General features: G+C 52.2%; 4 protein-coding genes across 4 annotated transcripts; 3 read left to right on the top strand and 1 right to left on the bottom strand.

Moving 5' to 3' along the window:
- The first annotated feature begins 1,356 nt into the window (after window positions 1-1,356).
- On the top strand, window positions 1,357-4,121 carry B0H18DRAFT_669904 (amino acid transporter). Its single transcript, XM_048039069.1, has 19 exons — window positions 1,357-1,461; window positions 1,513-1,567; window positions 1,621-1,894; window positions 1,955-1,968; window positions 2,020-2,081; window positions 2,140-2,201; window positions 2,252-2,300; window positions 2,349-2,440; window positions 2,509-2,675; window positions 2,732-2,852; window positions 3,031-3,045; window positions 3,099-3,126; window positions 3,182-3,291; window positions 3,348-3,446; window positions 3,500-3,551; window positions 3,608-3,652; window positions 3,709-3,775; window positions 3,830-3,965; window positions 4,019-4,121. The coding sequence occupies exons 2-19, from the start codon at window positions 1,527-1,529 to the stop codon at window positions 4,040-4,042; spliced, it is 1,458 nt and encodes a 485-aa protein (XP_047897500.1). The 5' UTR covers window positions 1,357-1,461; window positions 1,513-1,526; the 3' UTR covers window positions 4,043-4,121.
- A 533-nt stretch (window positions 4,122-4,654) lies between these two features.
- On the top strand, window positions 4,655-7,713 carry B0H18DRAFT_984343 (amino acid transporter). The gene is made up of 19 exons (XM_048044663.1): window positions 4,655-5,025; window positions 5,075-5,129; window positions 5,190-5,463; window positions 5,520-5,533; window positions 5,592-5,653; window positions 5,712-5,773; window positions 5,823-5,871; window positions 5,933-6,024; window positions 6,092-6,258; window positions 6,314-6,427; window positions 6,613-6,628; window positions 6,687-6,714; window positions 6,771-6,880; window positions 6,935-7,033; window positions 7,088-7,139; window positions 7,191-7,235; window positions 7,294-7,360; window positions 7,421-7,556; window positions 7,607-7,713. Exons 1-19 carry the CDS (start codon window positions 4,791-4,793, stop codon window positions 7,631-7,633), a joined length of 1,704 nt encoding a protein of 567 aa, XP_047897501.1. The 5' UTR covers window positions 4,655-4,790; the 3' UTR covers window positions 7,634-7,713.
- B0H18DRAFT_669999 (WD40 repeat-like protein) lies at window positions 7,532-9,609 on the bottom strand. The gene is made up of 8 exons (XM_048039070.1): window positions 9,507-9,609; window positions 9,357-9,454; window positions 8,835-8,965; window positions 8,702-8,784; window positions 8,395-8,646; window positions 8,187-8,343; window positions 7,896-8,133; window positions 7,532-7,843 (listed from the first exon to the last, which is right to left on the bottom strand). Exons 1-8 carry the CDS (start codon window positions 9,511-9,513, stop codon window positions 7,820-7,822), a joined length of 990 nt encoding a protein of 329 aa, XP_047897502.1. The 5' UTR covers window positions 9,514-9,609; the 3' UTR covers window positions 7,532-7,819.
- A 33-nt stretch (window positions 9,610-9,642) lies between these two features.
- B0H18DRAFT_984356 (uncharacterized protein) lies at window positions 9,643-11,571 on the top strand. The gene is made up of 5 exons (XM_048044665.1): window positions 9,643-9,981; window positions 10,008-10,057; window positions 10,112-10,523; window positions 10,583-11,229; window positions 11,284-11,571. Exons 1-5 carry the CDS (start codon window positions 9,916-9,918, stop codon window positions 11,306-11,308), a joined length of 1,200 nt encoding a protein of 399 aa, XP_047897503.1. The 5' UTR covers window positions 9,643-9,915; the 3' UTR covers window positions 11,309-11,571.
- Window positions 11,572-12,705: the final 1,134 nt, after the last annotated feature.

Consider the following 12,705-nt stretch of genomic DNA (forward strand, 5'->3'; position numbering starts at 1 on the left):
TTTTGATACCCAGTCCCCCTCACTTATGACATTATTTGTAGTTACGACTTCTACTGGAGTGATCTCCATGTCAGTTCAGCACGAATACAAGGTTTTGGTAGAGCTTTCTGTGTTGCCTGTTCGAGGACGTCCGGTCGAGTGAAGGTCAGTTGTGAGAGTGTCATTGGTGAGATACAATGCCAGTCGACGCGCGGTGGAGACAAAGGCACAAACGTTGCCACCGCGCGGTGGCCACGACCAAAGTGCCCTCCTCCGCTTTCGGGGATCACCGAAGCCACGTGGTACGACCAGTCGATTCTGCCTTCGTCTGCGCCTTCCCGGTTTCCCGCTGCAACACGCATATAGGCACACTCTTCCTGCTATGTTCAACTTGTCTCGCTTCATATTTTCTATCATTGAAGACATACCACTTCCCAGAAGCTGGACCTGCCGTTCATGCAAGCGCTGATTTGAAGTGATGAGAAGACAGCACCGTGCCATTCACCCGGTTTGTGCTCGTTACAGACTCCTCTGGCAAGACTCAAGAGTAAGCTCAAACGGTTCCACAAAGACCGTAAGCTTGCTGCGCATACATGCGGTAGATTCGCACTAGATTGAGACATATGTCTTCAACTCTTCGGTGAATAGCGCGTACGCCACGGCTATTGCACGGTCTCACCCGGACACTTGAGCTCGGCATGTACGTCCAGTATGCTCGCTGGGTCGTCTTACGGTGTGCTTCGCTTGCAGCCCAACAGGCTGCACATTCAGGCTGCAGATCCAATGTTGGGGATGCGGACGATCCCTGGTCGCAACTGCAGGGCCATCATGGCAGATAGGTATCCCTATCAACAGTCCCGCACGCAGCACATGCTCGTCAGCTTTGGGCAGCGTGCTAGACTACCGCAGAACCCGCAGTCTGCCACACCCGAAGTTCCAATCTATATAAACACGCCTCGAGTATGCTTGCATGACAAGCTCCAACGGATGACCATTATTTCATGGCTCTTCGACTAGACAGTGCGAACCAGTGCGGCCTCGGTAAGGTACGTGACATTCCGCGCCGGATAAAGGTGGTACTAAGGATTTCACATCAGACTTTGCAATGGTCGACGGAAGAACTAACCTAATTCAGCGACGATATGGCGCACCATGGCGTGGAAGCCGCCACCGTGGAGATAAGTAGGTCGAGGTTACTTCGTCGCTACTTATATAAATCCCTATCTAGCATGACGGCCTCCGGTGAGACGTCTTCACTCCCCTAGTGTTCAGCCTGGTATTCGTCGGACAGCATGTCGCTGAAGGCGTTCAAGTCGAGGTTACCATCGCTCAGCGCTAGAAGACCCTCTCTGGAGCCTGTGGACGACTCGGAAGGCGCGAAGGATGTGGACGAGAAACACGCTGTCAAAGACGATGTCGTGTCGTTGAACGACAAGTTGGAGGATCCTGATCTCGCACCCGGGGAGCTCACGTACAATGAAGGTACGTGCAGTGCTTGGTCGTCATTCGAACTCATGAACGTATCCCGGATAGCTACCGCGGGAGGTATGGGTCGCCATCTGGGTGTTTTCACCTGCACAATGTTGATGTACGAGGTCGCGTCGTCAATGATAAGCTTCTTTGCTGAAGGCGACTGAGTAGTGTCGGCCATATCATCGGAACGGGGATCTTCTCCACGCCGTCCTCCATCCTAGGGTCCGTTGGATCCGTCGGCGCTTCCATGATGCTCTGGCTTCTGGGCTTCGCGCTCTCCTTTTGCGGATTGTTCATCTGGCTCGAGTTTGGCATGATGATTCCACGTTCAGGAGGAGAGAAGGTATATCTAGAGGCTGCTTTCAAGAGGCCGAGGCATCTGGCGACCATCATGTTTGCGGTAAACGCGATCGTATTGGGCTTCACGGCGTCGAACTGTATTGTGCGTACAACTTCACGAATCGATTGAAGCCGACGAGCTCACAATGCCCGCTTGTCACAGGTATTTGCGTCAAAGTATGTGGCCCATTGAATTGAGACGCTTGTTGGTGTGAATATTTCCCTTAGTATCCTCGAGTCAGCCGGAGCTACCCCTACTCGATGGAATGAACGAGGCATTGCATTAGCAGGCAAGCCTCCGTAGACTGTTCTCGTATCCATTCGTCAGCTCACAACTGCTTGCCACAGTGATAGTATTCGTGACGATCTTGCATGGGTTTACACCCCGAACCGGAATCCTACTGATGAATGTGAGTGCTGGACGGTCCTCATGGAAATTTCGGTCTGAACATCTCCAAAGCTCTTGAGTGTCTTCAAGATCGCCATCCTCCTCGTCATTGTTATTGCTGGTAAGTCGAATATCTTCTTCGAAAGACGCGCTCCTTACAGTGGACTAGGCTGGGTCGTGCTCTCTGGTCACACGGCCGTAGCGGATCCCCACACCAACTTCCGAAATGCATTCGCGGGAAGCTCACATAGTAGCTTCGATGTGCGTAGTACTCGGACAATCGCATTCCGTTTTATCAGCATTGATGCGAGGTTCCTGACGGTTCATAGTATGCCACGGCCACGTTCAAGGTCCTGTATGCCTATGGCGGCTGGTCGAGTGTCAATTACGTGATGAACAACGTCCGCGACCCTGTTCGCACCTTGAAGATCTCTGCCCCTCTGGGTTTGACTATCTGCGCTGTGCTCTATCTCCTTGCGAATGTCGCTTACTTTGCGTATGTGGCACGTACATTGTCTGGCGCAAACAATGCATTGCTAACGCAACTGGTAGTGCGGCGACGAAGGATGAGATTGCAACCTCTGGGGTCACAGTGGCGTCTCTCTTCTTCGTCAAAGTGTTCGGTCCTACAGCGCAGAAGGCGTTGACAGTATTCATCGCGCTGAGGTACGTGGTTTCCAAGTATGCTCTTGGCAAAAATCACTCATGAGTTTCGGTTAGTGCTCTCGGGTGCGTGGCAATCCTTGATTCGCAGGCAATCGACATTGACTCGTCGTTCGATGTACTTTGTCGGATTCAGGGTGAGTAGCACAATGCACTGCTCAAATTCAGGAATCTTATCTCCACGATAGAATGTAATCACCGTCGTAAGTATCATCAGTTTTTCTTCTCACTGTGCACTCAGTATCACGGCAACTAGACGTTTTCTGCAGCCCGCGTCAATCAGGGTCAGTACAGTTGATGTACCTCTTTACTAACTAAGTGCTAATCAAGCCGATTCAGAGCTTGCGAAGGAAGGCATCCCGCTTCCGTTTGGTAACCGCTTTTGGGCATCGAACTGGCCGACTGGCAAGACACCTCTGCCTGGGTTGATCGTCCATCTCATACCTTCGGTACGTTGAGTACCAGCTCTGAACGCATCTCGCATCTCTGAGGATGAATTTCACAGGTTATCGTGATCATCGCTCCTCCGCCCAACATCGCCTATCCCTTCATTCTCGATGTCGAGGGGTACCCAACGCAGATCATCAATCTCTTCGTCGTCATTGTACGTCACAGCTGCATTCCTGGGATACTATCTAGTGTTCATCACGCTTCTAGGGTCTCTTTTGGCTTCGATATCGCAAGCCGAATGCCCACCGACCATTCAAAGGTACGACGTTTACATACAATCGACGAGCAGCGTCAAATAGCTCGTTTGCCCGACAGTGTGGTGGCCGCTTGCCATATTCTATCTGGCAGCTGCCGTCTTCCGTAAGTCCCACCCCACTCAGTGAATCGATGAACAAATGACCTGTACACCCCTTTAGTCCTCGTTGCGCCCTTCATTCGCCCTCCGGGAGGTGTGGGCGATACGCCTCCGCTGCCCTACTATCTGTGAGTTTGACAACCATGCCATTTTGAATGCACACTGAAGATACCTTCCTGCAGATACTGCCTAGTGGGTATCGCTGTCATGTTCCTGGGTATCGTATGGTGGGCGGGCTGGCGGGTAGTTCCTCGCTGGTTCGGCTACAAGTTCGTGGCGAGGAAGGAAGCGCTGGAAGATGGAACCGTGGTATCACTGGCACGTATCCGTTCACTGCTACGGACGTGGTCATGGCTAACGACCGCTTGTAGTTCTCTCTCCAGAAGAGAAAGTGAGGGCGTCGGTGGTATGTGTTGCATGTAAGTTACTAGAAGACGATGATCATCTTGACAATAGCCACATCCCCCCACTAGCAGAATGCTTGTATACGGCCCGGTCGTGTCTAACGCGGATAGCACCTTGCTGCGATGCCGTCTCAGGCCGGCAGAGAGTCTATTTGACGACAAGTTGTGCAAGCCGCGTCGTCGTGATGAGCTTTGCCGCGTTTGTTATCCTCTCTGACATCACCTGGGTCATGTTAGGATCTAAGGCTGTTGCCAAACAGTGCTGTCGAATATGGCAATACTTATTCAACCCGTACGTGTGCACGGGCCACCACAAAAACAGCTCATCGTAGGCGACTCATGGCGCGATCGTGCTTTTGCTCGACGTTGAGTCGTCGACAGTTCCTGTCAGGCCCATCACTTATCAACGGAGGCGATGAGCACCACGAAGCGTGTCAAAGTCTCTGCTACGATCATGCTATGATCTACAACTGCGCATACGCGGTGTGCCCTGGTGTGCCTTAATGATCAGTAGATGTCTCGCTTCGTTGGTCGTTGCGCGACCGACTGAGCTGGGTGGATACCTACGTAGTGATCCATGTGACTCTGGGCGTCTTCAGCCATGATCAATTCCCGCTCAAGATGGCGCGCTATGGCGTGGAAGTGTCAACCGGAACACAGCTAAGCTCTCGTCAGGCTCTCGTATAAGAATCGCGGGAGCCGCACATGTTCTCAGGGTCTTCTAGTTCACCTCGTCGGCATGATCGGTAGCGGTTGGTCAAGCAAGATGTCCAAGTTCTTCTCAAGACCGTCATTCATGCGTGGAAACGAGCCGAAGGACTCGCCCTCTCCGGTAGAGAGTTCTGTAGATCCTGAAGGGTCTGCATTGAACGAAAAACTTCCGTCCAAGGACGACACTACTTCTACTTCCGAAAGCAACACGAGGGTTCATGAAGATCCAGCTCTAGCGCCGGGTGCGCTAACATACGATGAAGGTACGGAAGGGACATTCGTGGTTGGGAATGAAGACTGATTGTGACCCAGCTACGTCCGGCGGAATGGGACAGCATTTGGGTGTATTCACCTGTACCATGATGATGTCGGTGGGCTTCAGATTTGTTTTGTACCTGCGTTGCTAACATGCATTGGAACTATGAAGCATTGGTCGAATCATCGGCACAGGTATATTCTCGACGCCCTCCTCAATCCTCAATTCTGTTGGCTCCGTCGGCGCATCTATGATGCTGTGGTTGCTTGGATTCGTCCTTTCGTTCTGTGGACTGTTCATTTGGCTGGAGCTTGGTACCATGATTCCTCGGTCTGGCGGAGAGAAAGTATATCTTGAGGCTGCCTACAAGAGACCGCGGCACCTAGCAACCATTATCTTTGCAACGAACGCGATTCTCCTCGGGTTTACCGCGGCAAACTGTATTGTAAGTGGTCATGGTTGATATACTCGGGATGTGCTGATGAACGCTTCTCGTGTCAGGTTTTCGCCTCGTAGTGAGTATCAGTGCAACTTTTTAAGATGAATGGAAGCTCAGAAACCTTTGAACACAAGTATACTCGAGGCCGCCGGAGCTACTGTAACTCGCTGGAATGAGCGTGGCATCGCTCTCGGAGGTATTCGCACTCATTTCACTCACTTGCACTCTGACACGATGAACTGACCCATTTGTAGTTATCTTCTTCGTGACCCTCTTGCATGGGTTCACGCCACGGATTGGAGTGTACCTGATGAATGTAAGGATTGTGTCTACGATGCTTGATCATATCCTCATGCAGCTATCAGATATTAAGCGTGTTCAAAATTGTCATCCTGCTCTTCGTTGTCATCGCAGGTCAGTTCCGTCGAGTTTGTCTCTCGCATATTGCGCTTTTTGACCCGGACATCAAATCAAGGCTGGGTTGTGCTCTCCGGTCGCACACATGTCGCAGATCCGCATGCTAACTTCAGAGATGCTTTCGCCGGGAGTTCGCACAGCAGCTATAACGTCAGTGACGTCTCCCATGGGGGTAGACAACTAACTCACCTGCCTGGCCTTCTGATTGTTTACGCAGTACGCTACGGCCACGTTCAAAGTTCTGAACGCGTATACTGGATGGTCCAGTATCAACTACGTCATGAACAATGTGAAGAATCCAGTGCGCACGTTGAAGATTGCGGCGCCTCTAGGACTCGGCATTTGCGCGGTGCTGTATATCCTCGCTAATGTGGCTTACTTTGCGTGGGTACTTATATGCCAGATTTATGATAAGCTGAATGACTCCGTCTCCCCATAGTGCCGCGACGAAAGAGGAGATCCAGAAGTCGGGCATCACTGTCGCGGCATTGTTCTTCAAGAACGTCTTCGGGACACAAGCGCAGAAGGCACTGACTGTGTTTGTTGCACTGAGGTGCGTACCTTCCTCTGCATCGCTCCCATGACCCTTGTTGAATCCTTTTTGCAGTGCCATCGGGTGCGTCACTCATAGACATACTTCTGTGCCAGGTTGCTCATGCGGTCCTGTTCATTGCCTTCATGAATACAGAGTGCGTGCAGCGCTAGTGCCACTTTTGCCCTAAGCTCATGATTGCCCTAGAATGTCATCACCGTCGTGAGCCTGAAGAATGCCTTGTAAACTCATTCCGTCCATTGACTTGACAATTACTCAGACATTCGGCGCTGCCCGCGTCAATCAGGGTATGCATAGGCATCGATTGTCCGGTGCGAGTAATTAACGCTGAGCTATTGAACAGAGCTTGCAAAGGAGGGTATCCCTTTGCCCTTCGGAAATCGGTTCTGGGCATCGAATTGGCCGACGGGAAAGAGCCCTTTACCGGGTTTGATCATCCACCTTATCCCTTCAGTGCGTACAGCGTCACCTCTGTCCGCCTGCCTCTGATTGTCGGTCCGCAACTAGATCATCGTCATCATCGCACCACCACCATCTGTCGCCTACCCTTTCATTCTCGACGTGGAAGGATACCCTTCGCAGATCATCAACCTGTTCGTTGTTGTCGTACGTCCCGCCCGTTGCTATGAGGACCATTCACCATCTGAACACACAATGCAGGGACTATTCTGGTTGCGGTATAGGAAGCCCGATGCGCATCGACCGTTCAGAGGTGTGTTCTCTCTCGACGTGTTCAGATGCCTGTCTGCTGACGCTGGCGTAGTATGGTGGCCACTCGCCGTATTCTACCTGGCTGCTGCCGTGTTCCGTGAGTAACTGTTTTTCCTCCCATTACTCGACCCCTAACGCAAATTCTTCCTCATTAGTCCTCGTAGCCCCGTTCATCCGCCCTCCCGGCGGCATCGGAGACACGCCTCCGCTACCATACTACTTGTACGTTGTCAGCCATAGACCTGCTTTCAACGCACGGATAACTTGACACGTTCACTCTAGGTACCCCCTGGTTGGCATTGCTATCATGGTTGTAGGCGTGCTCTGGTGGACAGCCTGGCGTGTCGTTCCGAGGTGGTTTGGCTACAAGTTCATCGGGAGGAAAGAATCCCTAAAAGATGGCACCGTAGTTACTCAGGTGAGTAGCTTGATACTGGACAGGCATTGCGCTGACATGATGATCTTTAGTTCTCCTTGGAGAAAAGACAACACTGAATGGAATGCCGTGTTTCGCACCAGACGTTAACTTATATACCTGTGTCAATGTTAGCAATATCTATCTGAACGACGCGGACTGTTCTGCAGTATGGCAATGGATTTGACAATCGTTCATGACGAACAACACGATCTGCGCGCTCGAATGCGTCATATGTCACACCCGACAGCAGGATAGTACCGCATCTAGCTACCCGTCCATCCTTTTGGCTACAAAGTGAGGTGAGCGTCCGCTTCTCATTTATATCCGGTCAAGACGCACCTTGACTTCGTCTCCTGTTGTCCTCACATATACGCTAGGCCGCTCAGCCGTTTTCGCACCTTCTTCACCCTCTTCCCAAGTGTAGCTCACGCCCACGGCGAGCTTGGTGCCGTCACAGTTGAACGCCGCCGACGGGATGGCGGAGTGGTACTTCGGATACTGTCGCAGCCGCTTCTTCAACTTGTGATCCCATATCGAGAGAGTGCCGTCCGAGCCCGCAGATGCAAACGTGTTGTACCTGCATAGAGAATCACTCAAGACTCACGCGATGTAGAGGTGGATGCAACGTACACTGGATGGAATGCAAGAGAGTTGACTGGCCACACGTGGTCTACGTCGTCTATAGTTTGACGATGGCATTTGAATGCATACTTCCTGTCCTGGGCTTCGGGGCTAGGATCAAAGTACTCCACCGCTATTCGTCCCTCTACTGAGGCTGTCGCATACCCTGCAGGCTCAAGTCAAAAGCTGGTTCTCATTGACTGGGAAGTGTAATTACCTTGGCCATCTGTCATGCAGGCCAGTGCACGCGTCATGAACTTGAGACTACTGTCACGGATTTGAGCCGGCTCGTCCATCTTTCGGATATCATATATGTGGAATAGTCGGCTGGCCATAGCGACGACGAGCGTGTTGTTAACGAGGTCCATGAGGTACACCCGTTCAGGCAAATTGTGTGACAACTGTTGCGATGACGTCCGGGGATCCCAGAACCGCACAGTCCTATCCCAGGAGCCAGTGACCAGTACATCTGTGTGGATGCCCAGCTCAGCTAGCAAGACGAGCTCAGATATGTCTGGACCTACTTCGGTCGCGAGAGAAGTTCATGCCGGAGATTGAGTCCGAATGTTGTCCGAGGTGGTTGATTTTTTCCGTTCGAAGGTCAAATCTGGAGAAAAATCAGGACCTATTAACGTCCGGGTATGATGCCGGACGTACTCTCGTACTGATGTATCAAGACCACCACTGTATGCATGGGAGTCGTCGGAGAAACAGCACGCAAGTACAGCGGCGCGATGATCGAACTTCGCCTTCTGTTCGTTGGCTGCGATATCGTAGAAGCGAACCGTCTGAGAAGAGTAGTGAGTCCTCGTTGAACTCGATAATTTCGGGGAAATAGGAGTGCCACGCCATATCACCGTGAGGTAGATTCCAGAATTGACGACGAGTGTGAAGACATTCAAAATCAAATGACACACCGATGATCTCGCCCTTACGCATCGGCATCATTCCCCGCGCACAATCTCTCGCAACAACCTTCTAAGAGCGTAAGAAACGATGCGCCACGAAGGTTCTAGGTATGATCAATGAATATTGGCGATGGCGTTTCGTCAAAAACGGAGAATAGGGAAGATGGGACAAGCAAGAGAAGCAGCGCAAAAGCAATACGTGCGACGTGCGGTTGCACCATTCAACCAAGAGCGGGCACCCACACCGAGACTTCAAAGACAAGCAACTCACCGTATCCCAAGATGATACGAGCAGATGAGACGGATTGGTCGGTGAGAACCGCACGGAAGATACGCTATCGAATGGAGGAGACGAGAGTTCAATTTGTTCTGTGTGGAACTGTGAGTGACCAGTACAACGGACGCTGATATCCCAACGTACCTGACATAGCAACGCGCCTCCCTTGACTTGGCGTGTCAATTCAAAGCAGTTCAGCTAAGTGGCAAGAGATGGAATGGTCGCGCCCGAGGGAGGTCGCTTTCGGTGGGAGTGGCTGAGGCAGCCACAGGCGTTGAATGACTGTTTGGCGTTATTGTGTCTTATTAGGATCCAAAGCTTTTGCCAAACAACGCCTGCCAACAATGTTTCCCACAGACGCTGAGACTCCGCGTTCAAGTTCTCGGCTGTGGAATGGAGCTGGCAATCCTCTAGGTCTCCCTACGAGAATCACTAATTGCTATTTGAACGATGTGTACACCACTATCTGAAAGTTTTTGATGCATCTGACCTACCAGACTGGGAATATAGCACGTAGATCGCCTCGCAACTGACCCGGGCCACTGTCAATCCTATGGAATCCATTCAGGTGGCGCTTTCCAGTCATACCTGCACCGCTGGCGGAGCCGTCTCCGGCGAAGTCTTTCTGAACTATCATTGCTACAGCAAGAACAAATTGAAGAGGTCCACGTCAAGTTCAGAGGATCTGTATACACGTATGTCTGCATCTGACAACCCCTTTGGCTTGCATGTAACGAGCCAACAAACAGATTCATCAGCCCCGCCCGAACAGATTTGAACGAAACGCGGGAAATTGATATCGTCCGCGACCAAGTGTCCGTTTGGTCCAGGGGATCGGCTTATCCTCCGCCGGACTCACACAACCTCAGCATCCCATTCGTGTTCAATGTCTCGAGTAACATCCCACCTTCATACGAGTCCACTGCGCTAGAGTGTCGCGCGGTTGTACGCTATGGTGTAGAAGCAGTCGGTGTCCGCCCGGGAGCGCTGCGCTTGAACAGGCGTGTGTTTATCCCCGTCATTGGGCTGCCTGCGGATGCCCCCGGTGCTCCACTGAGAGCTATACTACAGTCCGGCTGGACAGGGGCGTGGAACGCGGAGATCAAGCACAAGCAAGTCCGACCAGGCTTCTGGGGAGAGCATGCTGATGTCTCCGTGGAAGTAAGTACGTCCCTTGTTCGCATCTCTTCGGTTCAGCCGGCTAAGCTGAGAACTGTCAGTTCAAGTATCCTGCCGTGAAGACAATGGTACTATTTGCGGCTGTGCCTTTCACTCTGACTGTTGTCACTACGAGCAAATCGTGTAAAAGAACACCCGAAAAGAAGCCAATGTGGCCCGCGCCTCCAGATAAACCTGAGGATGTCCGCGTGGAACTGAGGCGTACGGCATATGTGCGCACGAGCCATCTCACGTGGACACAGAACGATCGTCTTTCCTTACTGGGAAATCTGGGGGAGGCGGGAAAGGGCAAGGACGTCCAAACTGTGCTTGCCGAGAAGGAATGGTTGCCCATCAATGGGATGGACTTGAAAGGCAAATGGAGACAGCGCACGTCATTCTCATCCACATTCAGCCTCTCGTGCCCTCCGTCTTTCCATTTTCCCACTCTCAGCGTCGAAGTGCGTGTCTCGTCGCCACTTATCAGTCATCACGTATTCACAAGAGGTTTATCTCAGTACAATATCACTGTTGTTGTCCCCTTAAGCGGGTTGAACAACACTGTACGGCTCGACATTCCTATCACAGTGTCTTCTGGCATGGTTCCCAGACCCACTGTCGACGTTCCAGACTACACTGCCCCACCTCCTGGTGCACCGCCGGATGATGCGGACTATCTGGCCCCTCCGCCTACCCTTGACTTGCCCCCGTATGTATTCTCGCCCTTCATTGTATGGCTAGAACTCATTGCTCCCATACATAGGTCGTATTGGAACGCCGCGGAGTGACACCAACGACTGTTCGCTCATGATCATATTCACATTTCACTACAAGGTCGGACGCTGGTATCTGGTATGATATCTAGATGGTCTCGCAAGCTATTCAGAAGTTCGGGCATTTTGTCTCGATATGTCACGACCTGCCTAACGACTCGCGACAAGCTATGGTGTGTCTGTCGGTGAACGGTCATAGTCTTGACATTTAAGGTGTCGTGCATGTGTCTGTGAATCATCGACCTTCGCTAGAATGCATCGCAGTCAACTCAATAGTGGCATCGGTCGTTATGACGCATGATGTAAGTCCAGCATCCGCTGGGTTCTATGGCTCGCGTCGAGCAACCCCGTCGGCGAGCTACTGGAAGTCATCAGTCTTCTATGCACGACATGGAGCGTGGCTGCATATCTTGGATCAACCTTGACTTTTCGCGGATGTTCCCGATAGATCAGAGCCGCCGTGAGGATACCGCGCTCGTCCCAGTGAGTTCATCCAGGCTCTTTAACATTGTGTGGCCATGTTGATGCTGACTCCGGCGTTCAAGACCAATTCAAGACCACGGGCCTTGCATGCCAAGTGTATGCCCGAGATGATGCGCGTGGATTATGAAACGGAAGATGAGGAGGCCAGGGCGGCGCCCAGGTGATGGACTGGCAACGACCAAATCCGAGCGCACCTTGATCCAATGGCTGTGCTCTTGCTTCATGGGTAAGATGGGCCGCAGACAGCGGAGGTTACCGTTGATCTGCCTGGTGCTCGGTGAGTTGTGTCAGACTGCCGGGGAACCGCAGCTGATCATCGCTAGAACCAGATTTTGCCTACCAGGATTGAACCCAGTAACCCGCCCGGCTACGCAGCTATTGGGTCAGGGCACTTCACGCGTGGGCCTCCGAAAGGGCCATGGAAGCAGGATCGCGGGTCATATCGTTGGCGAATCGTAGTCTAGTCCCATAGGTTGTGTGTTTGCAAATCGCCGCATCATGATCGTCAGGATGCCTGTGGGCGCTACCGTGTCCACGTCCTCCTCCAGCCTCCTCCTCATTCTCCTCCGGCGCCGGCACCGGCCTCTAACAGACGCCCTGTTCTTTGCCCGATGATCGACCGTATCGTTAGCATTGACAGTTGATCCCCGTGCTTTCCGGTGAGTCAGGCTGTTGGACAACGTCGATTCCACCATTAGTACATATACGGCGCCTGACCCACTTGCTCGAAACTCAATGCTTTGCTACAGACCCTTCTAAAGGCGCCGGCGCTGATGCCGCATGTGGGCAACCAAGCGAACAGCTTCGTCACCAGCCTAGTCTAAGTAATGGTACGGTCGGGTATAAAGGTCAACGCCCGAACATAGGGAGCTTATCGGCATTCTCTATCAGGTGTCTATATCGATCCGGACTCGAACAGCTTACAACGA

This window comes from Fomitopsis serialis, assembly GCF_022376445.1.
Source record: "Fomitopsis serialis strain Sig1Antser10 chromosome Unknown B0H18scaffold_9, whole genome shotgun sequence".
Lineage (NCBI taxonomy): Eukaryota > Fungi > Basidiomycota > Agaricomycetes > Polyporales > Fomitopsidaceae > Fomitopsis > Fomitopsis serialis.

Coding starts and splice junctions, on each gene's coding strand:
- B0H18DRAFT_669904 (XM_048039069.1), top strand. CDS start 1,527: ATGGGTCGCCATCTGGGTGTTTTCACCTGCACAATGTTGAT. Junction 3,127..3,181: donor TGCAGCCCGCGTCAATCAGG/GTCAGTACAGTT, acceptor AAGCCGATTCAG/AGCTTGCGAAGGAAGGCATC. Junction 3,552..3,607: donor TGCCCACCGACCATTCAAAG/GTACGACGTTTA, acceptor TTTGCCCGACAG/TGTGGTGGCCGCTTGCCATA.
- B0H18DRAFT_984343 (XM_048044663.1), top strand. CDS start 4,791: ATGATCGGTAGCGGTTGGTCAAGCAAGATGTCCAAGTTCTTCTCAAGA. Junction 5,774..5,822: donor TTGGAGTGTACCTGATGAAT/GTAAGGATTGTG, acceptor TGCAGCTATCAG/ATATTAAGCGTGTTCAAAAT. Junction 7,361..7,420: donor CCTCCGCTACCATACTACTT/GTACGTTGTCAG, acceptor CGTTCACTCTAG/GTACCCCCTGGTTGGCATTG.
- B0H18DRAFT_669999 (XM_048039070.1), bottom strand. Junction 8,647..8,701: donor GAACTTCTCTCGCGACCGAA/GTAGGTCCAGAC, acceptor GCATCCACACAG/ATGTACTGGTCACTGGCTCC. Junction 7,844..7,895: donor CAACAGGAGACGAAGTCAAG/GTGCGTCTTGAC, acceptor CTCACTTTGTAG/CCAAAAGGATGGACGGGTAG.
- B0H18DRAFT_984356 (XM_048044665.1), top strand. CDS start 9,916: ATGGAATCCATTCAGGTGGCGCTTTCCAGTCATACCTGCACCGCTGGC. Junction 10,058..10,111: donor TTCAGAGGATCTGTATACAC/GTATGTCTGCAT, acceptor GCCAACAAACAG/ATTCATCAGCCCCGCCCGAA. Junction 11,230..11,283: donor CCTACCCTTGACTTGCCCCC/GTATGTATTCTC, acceptor TCCCATACATAG/GTCGTATTGGAACGCCGCGG.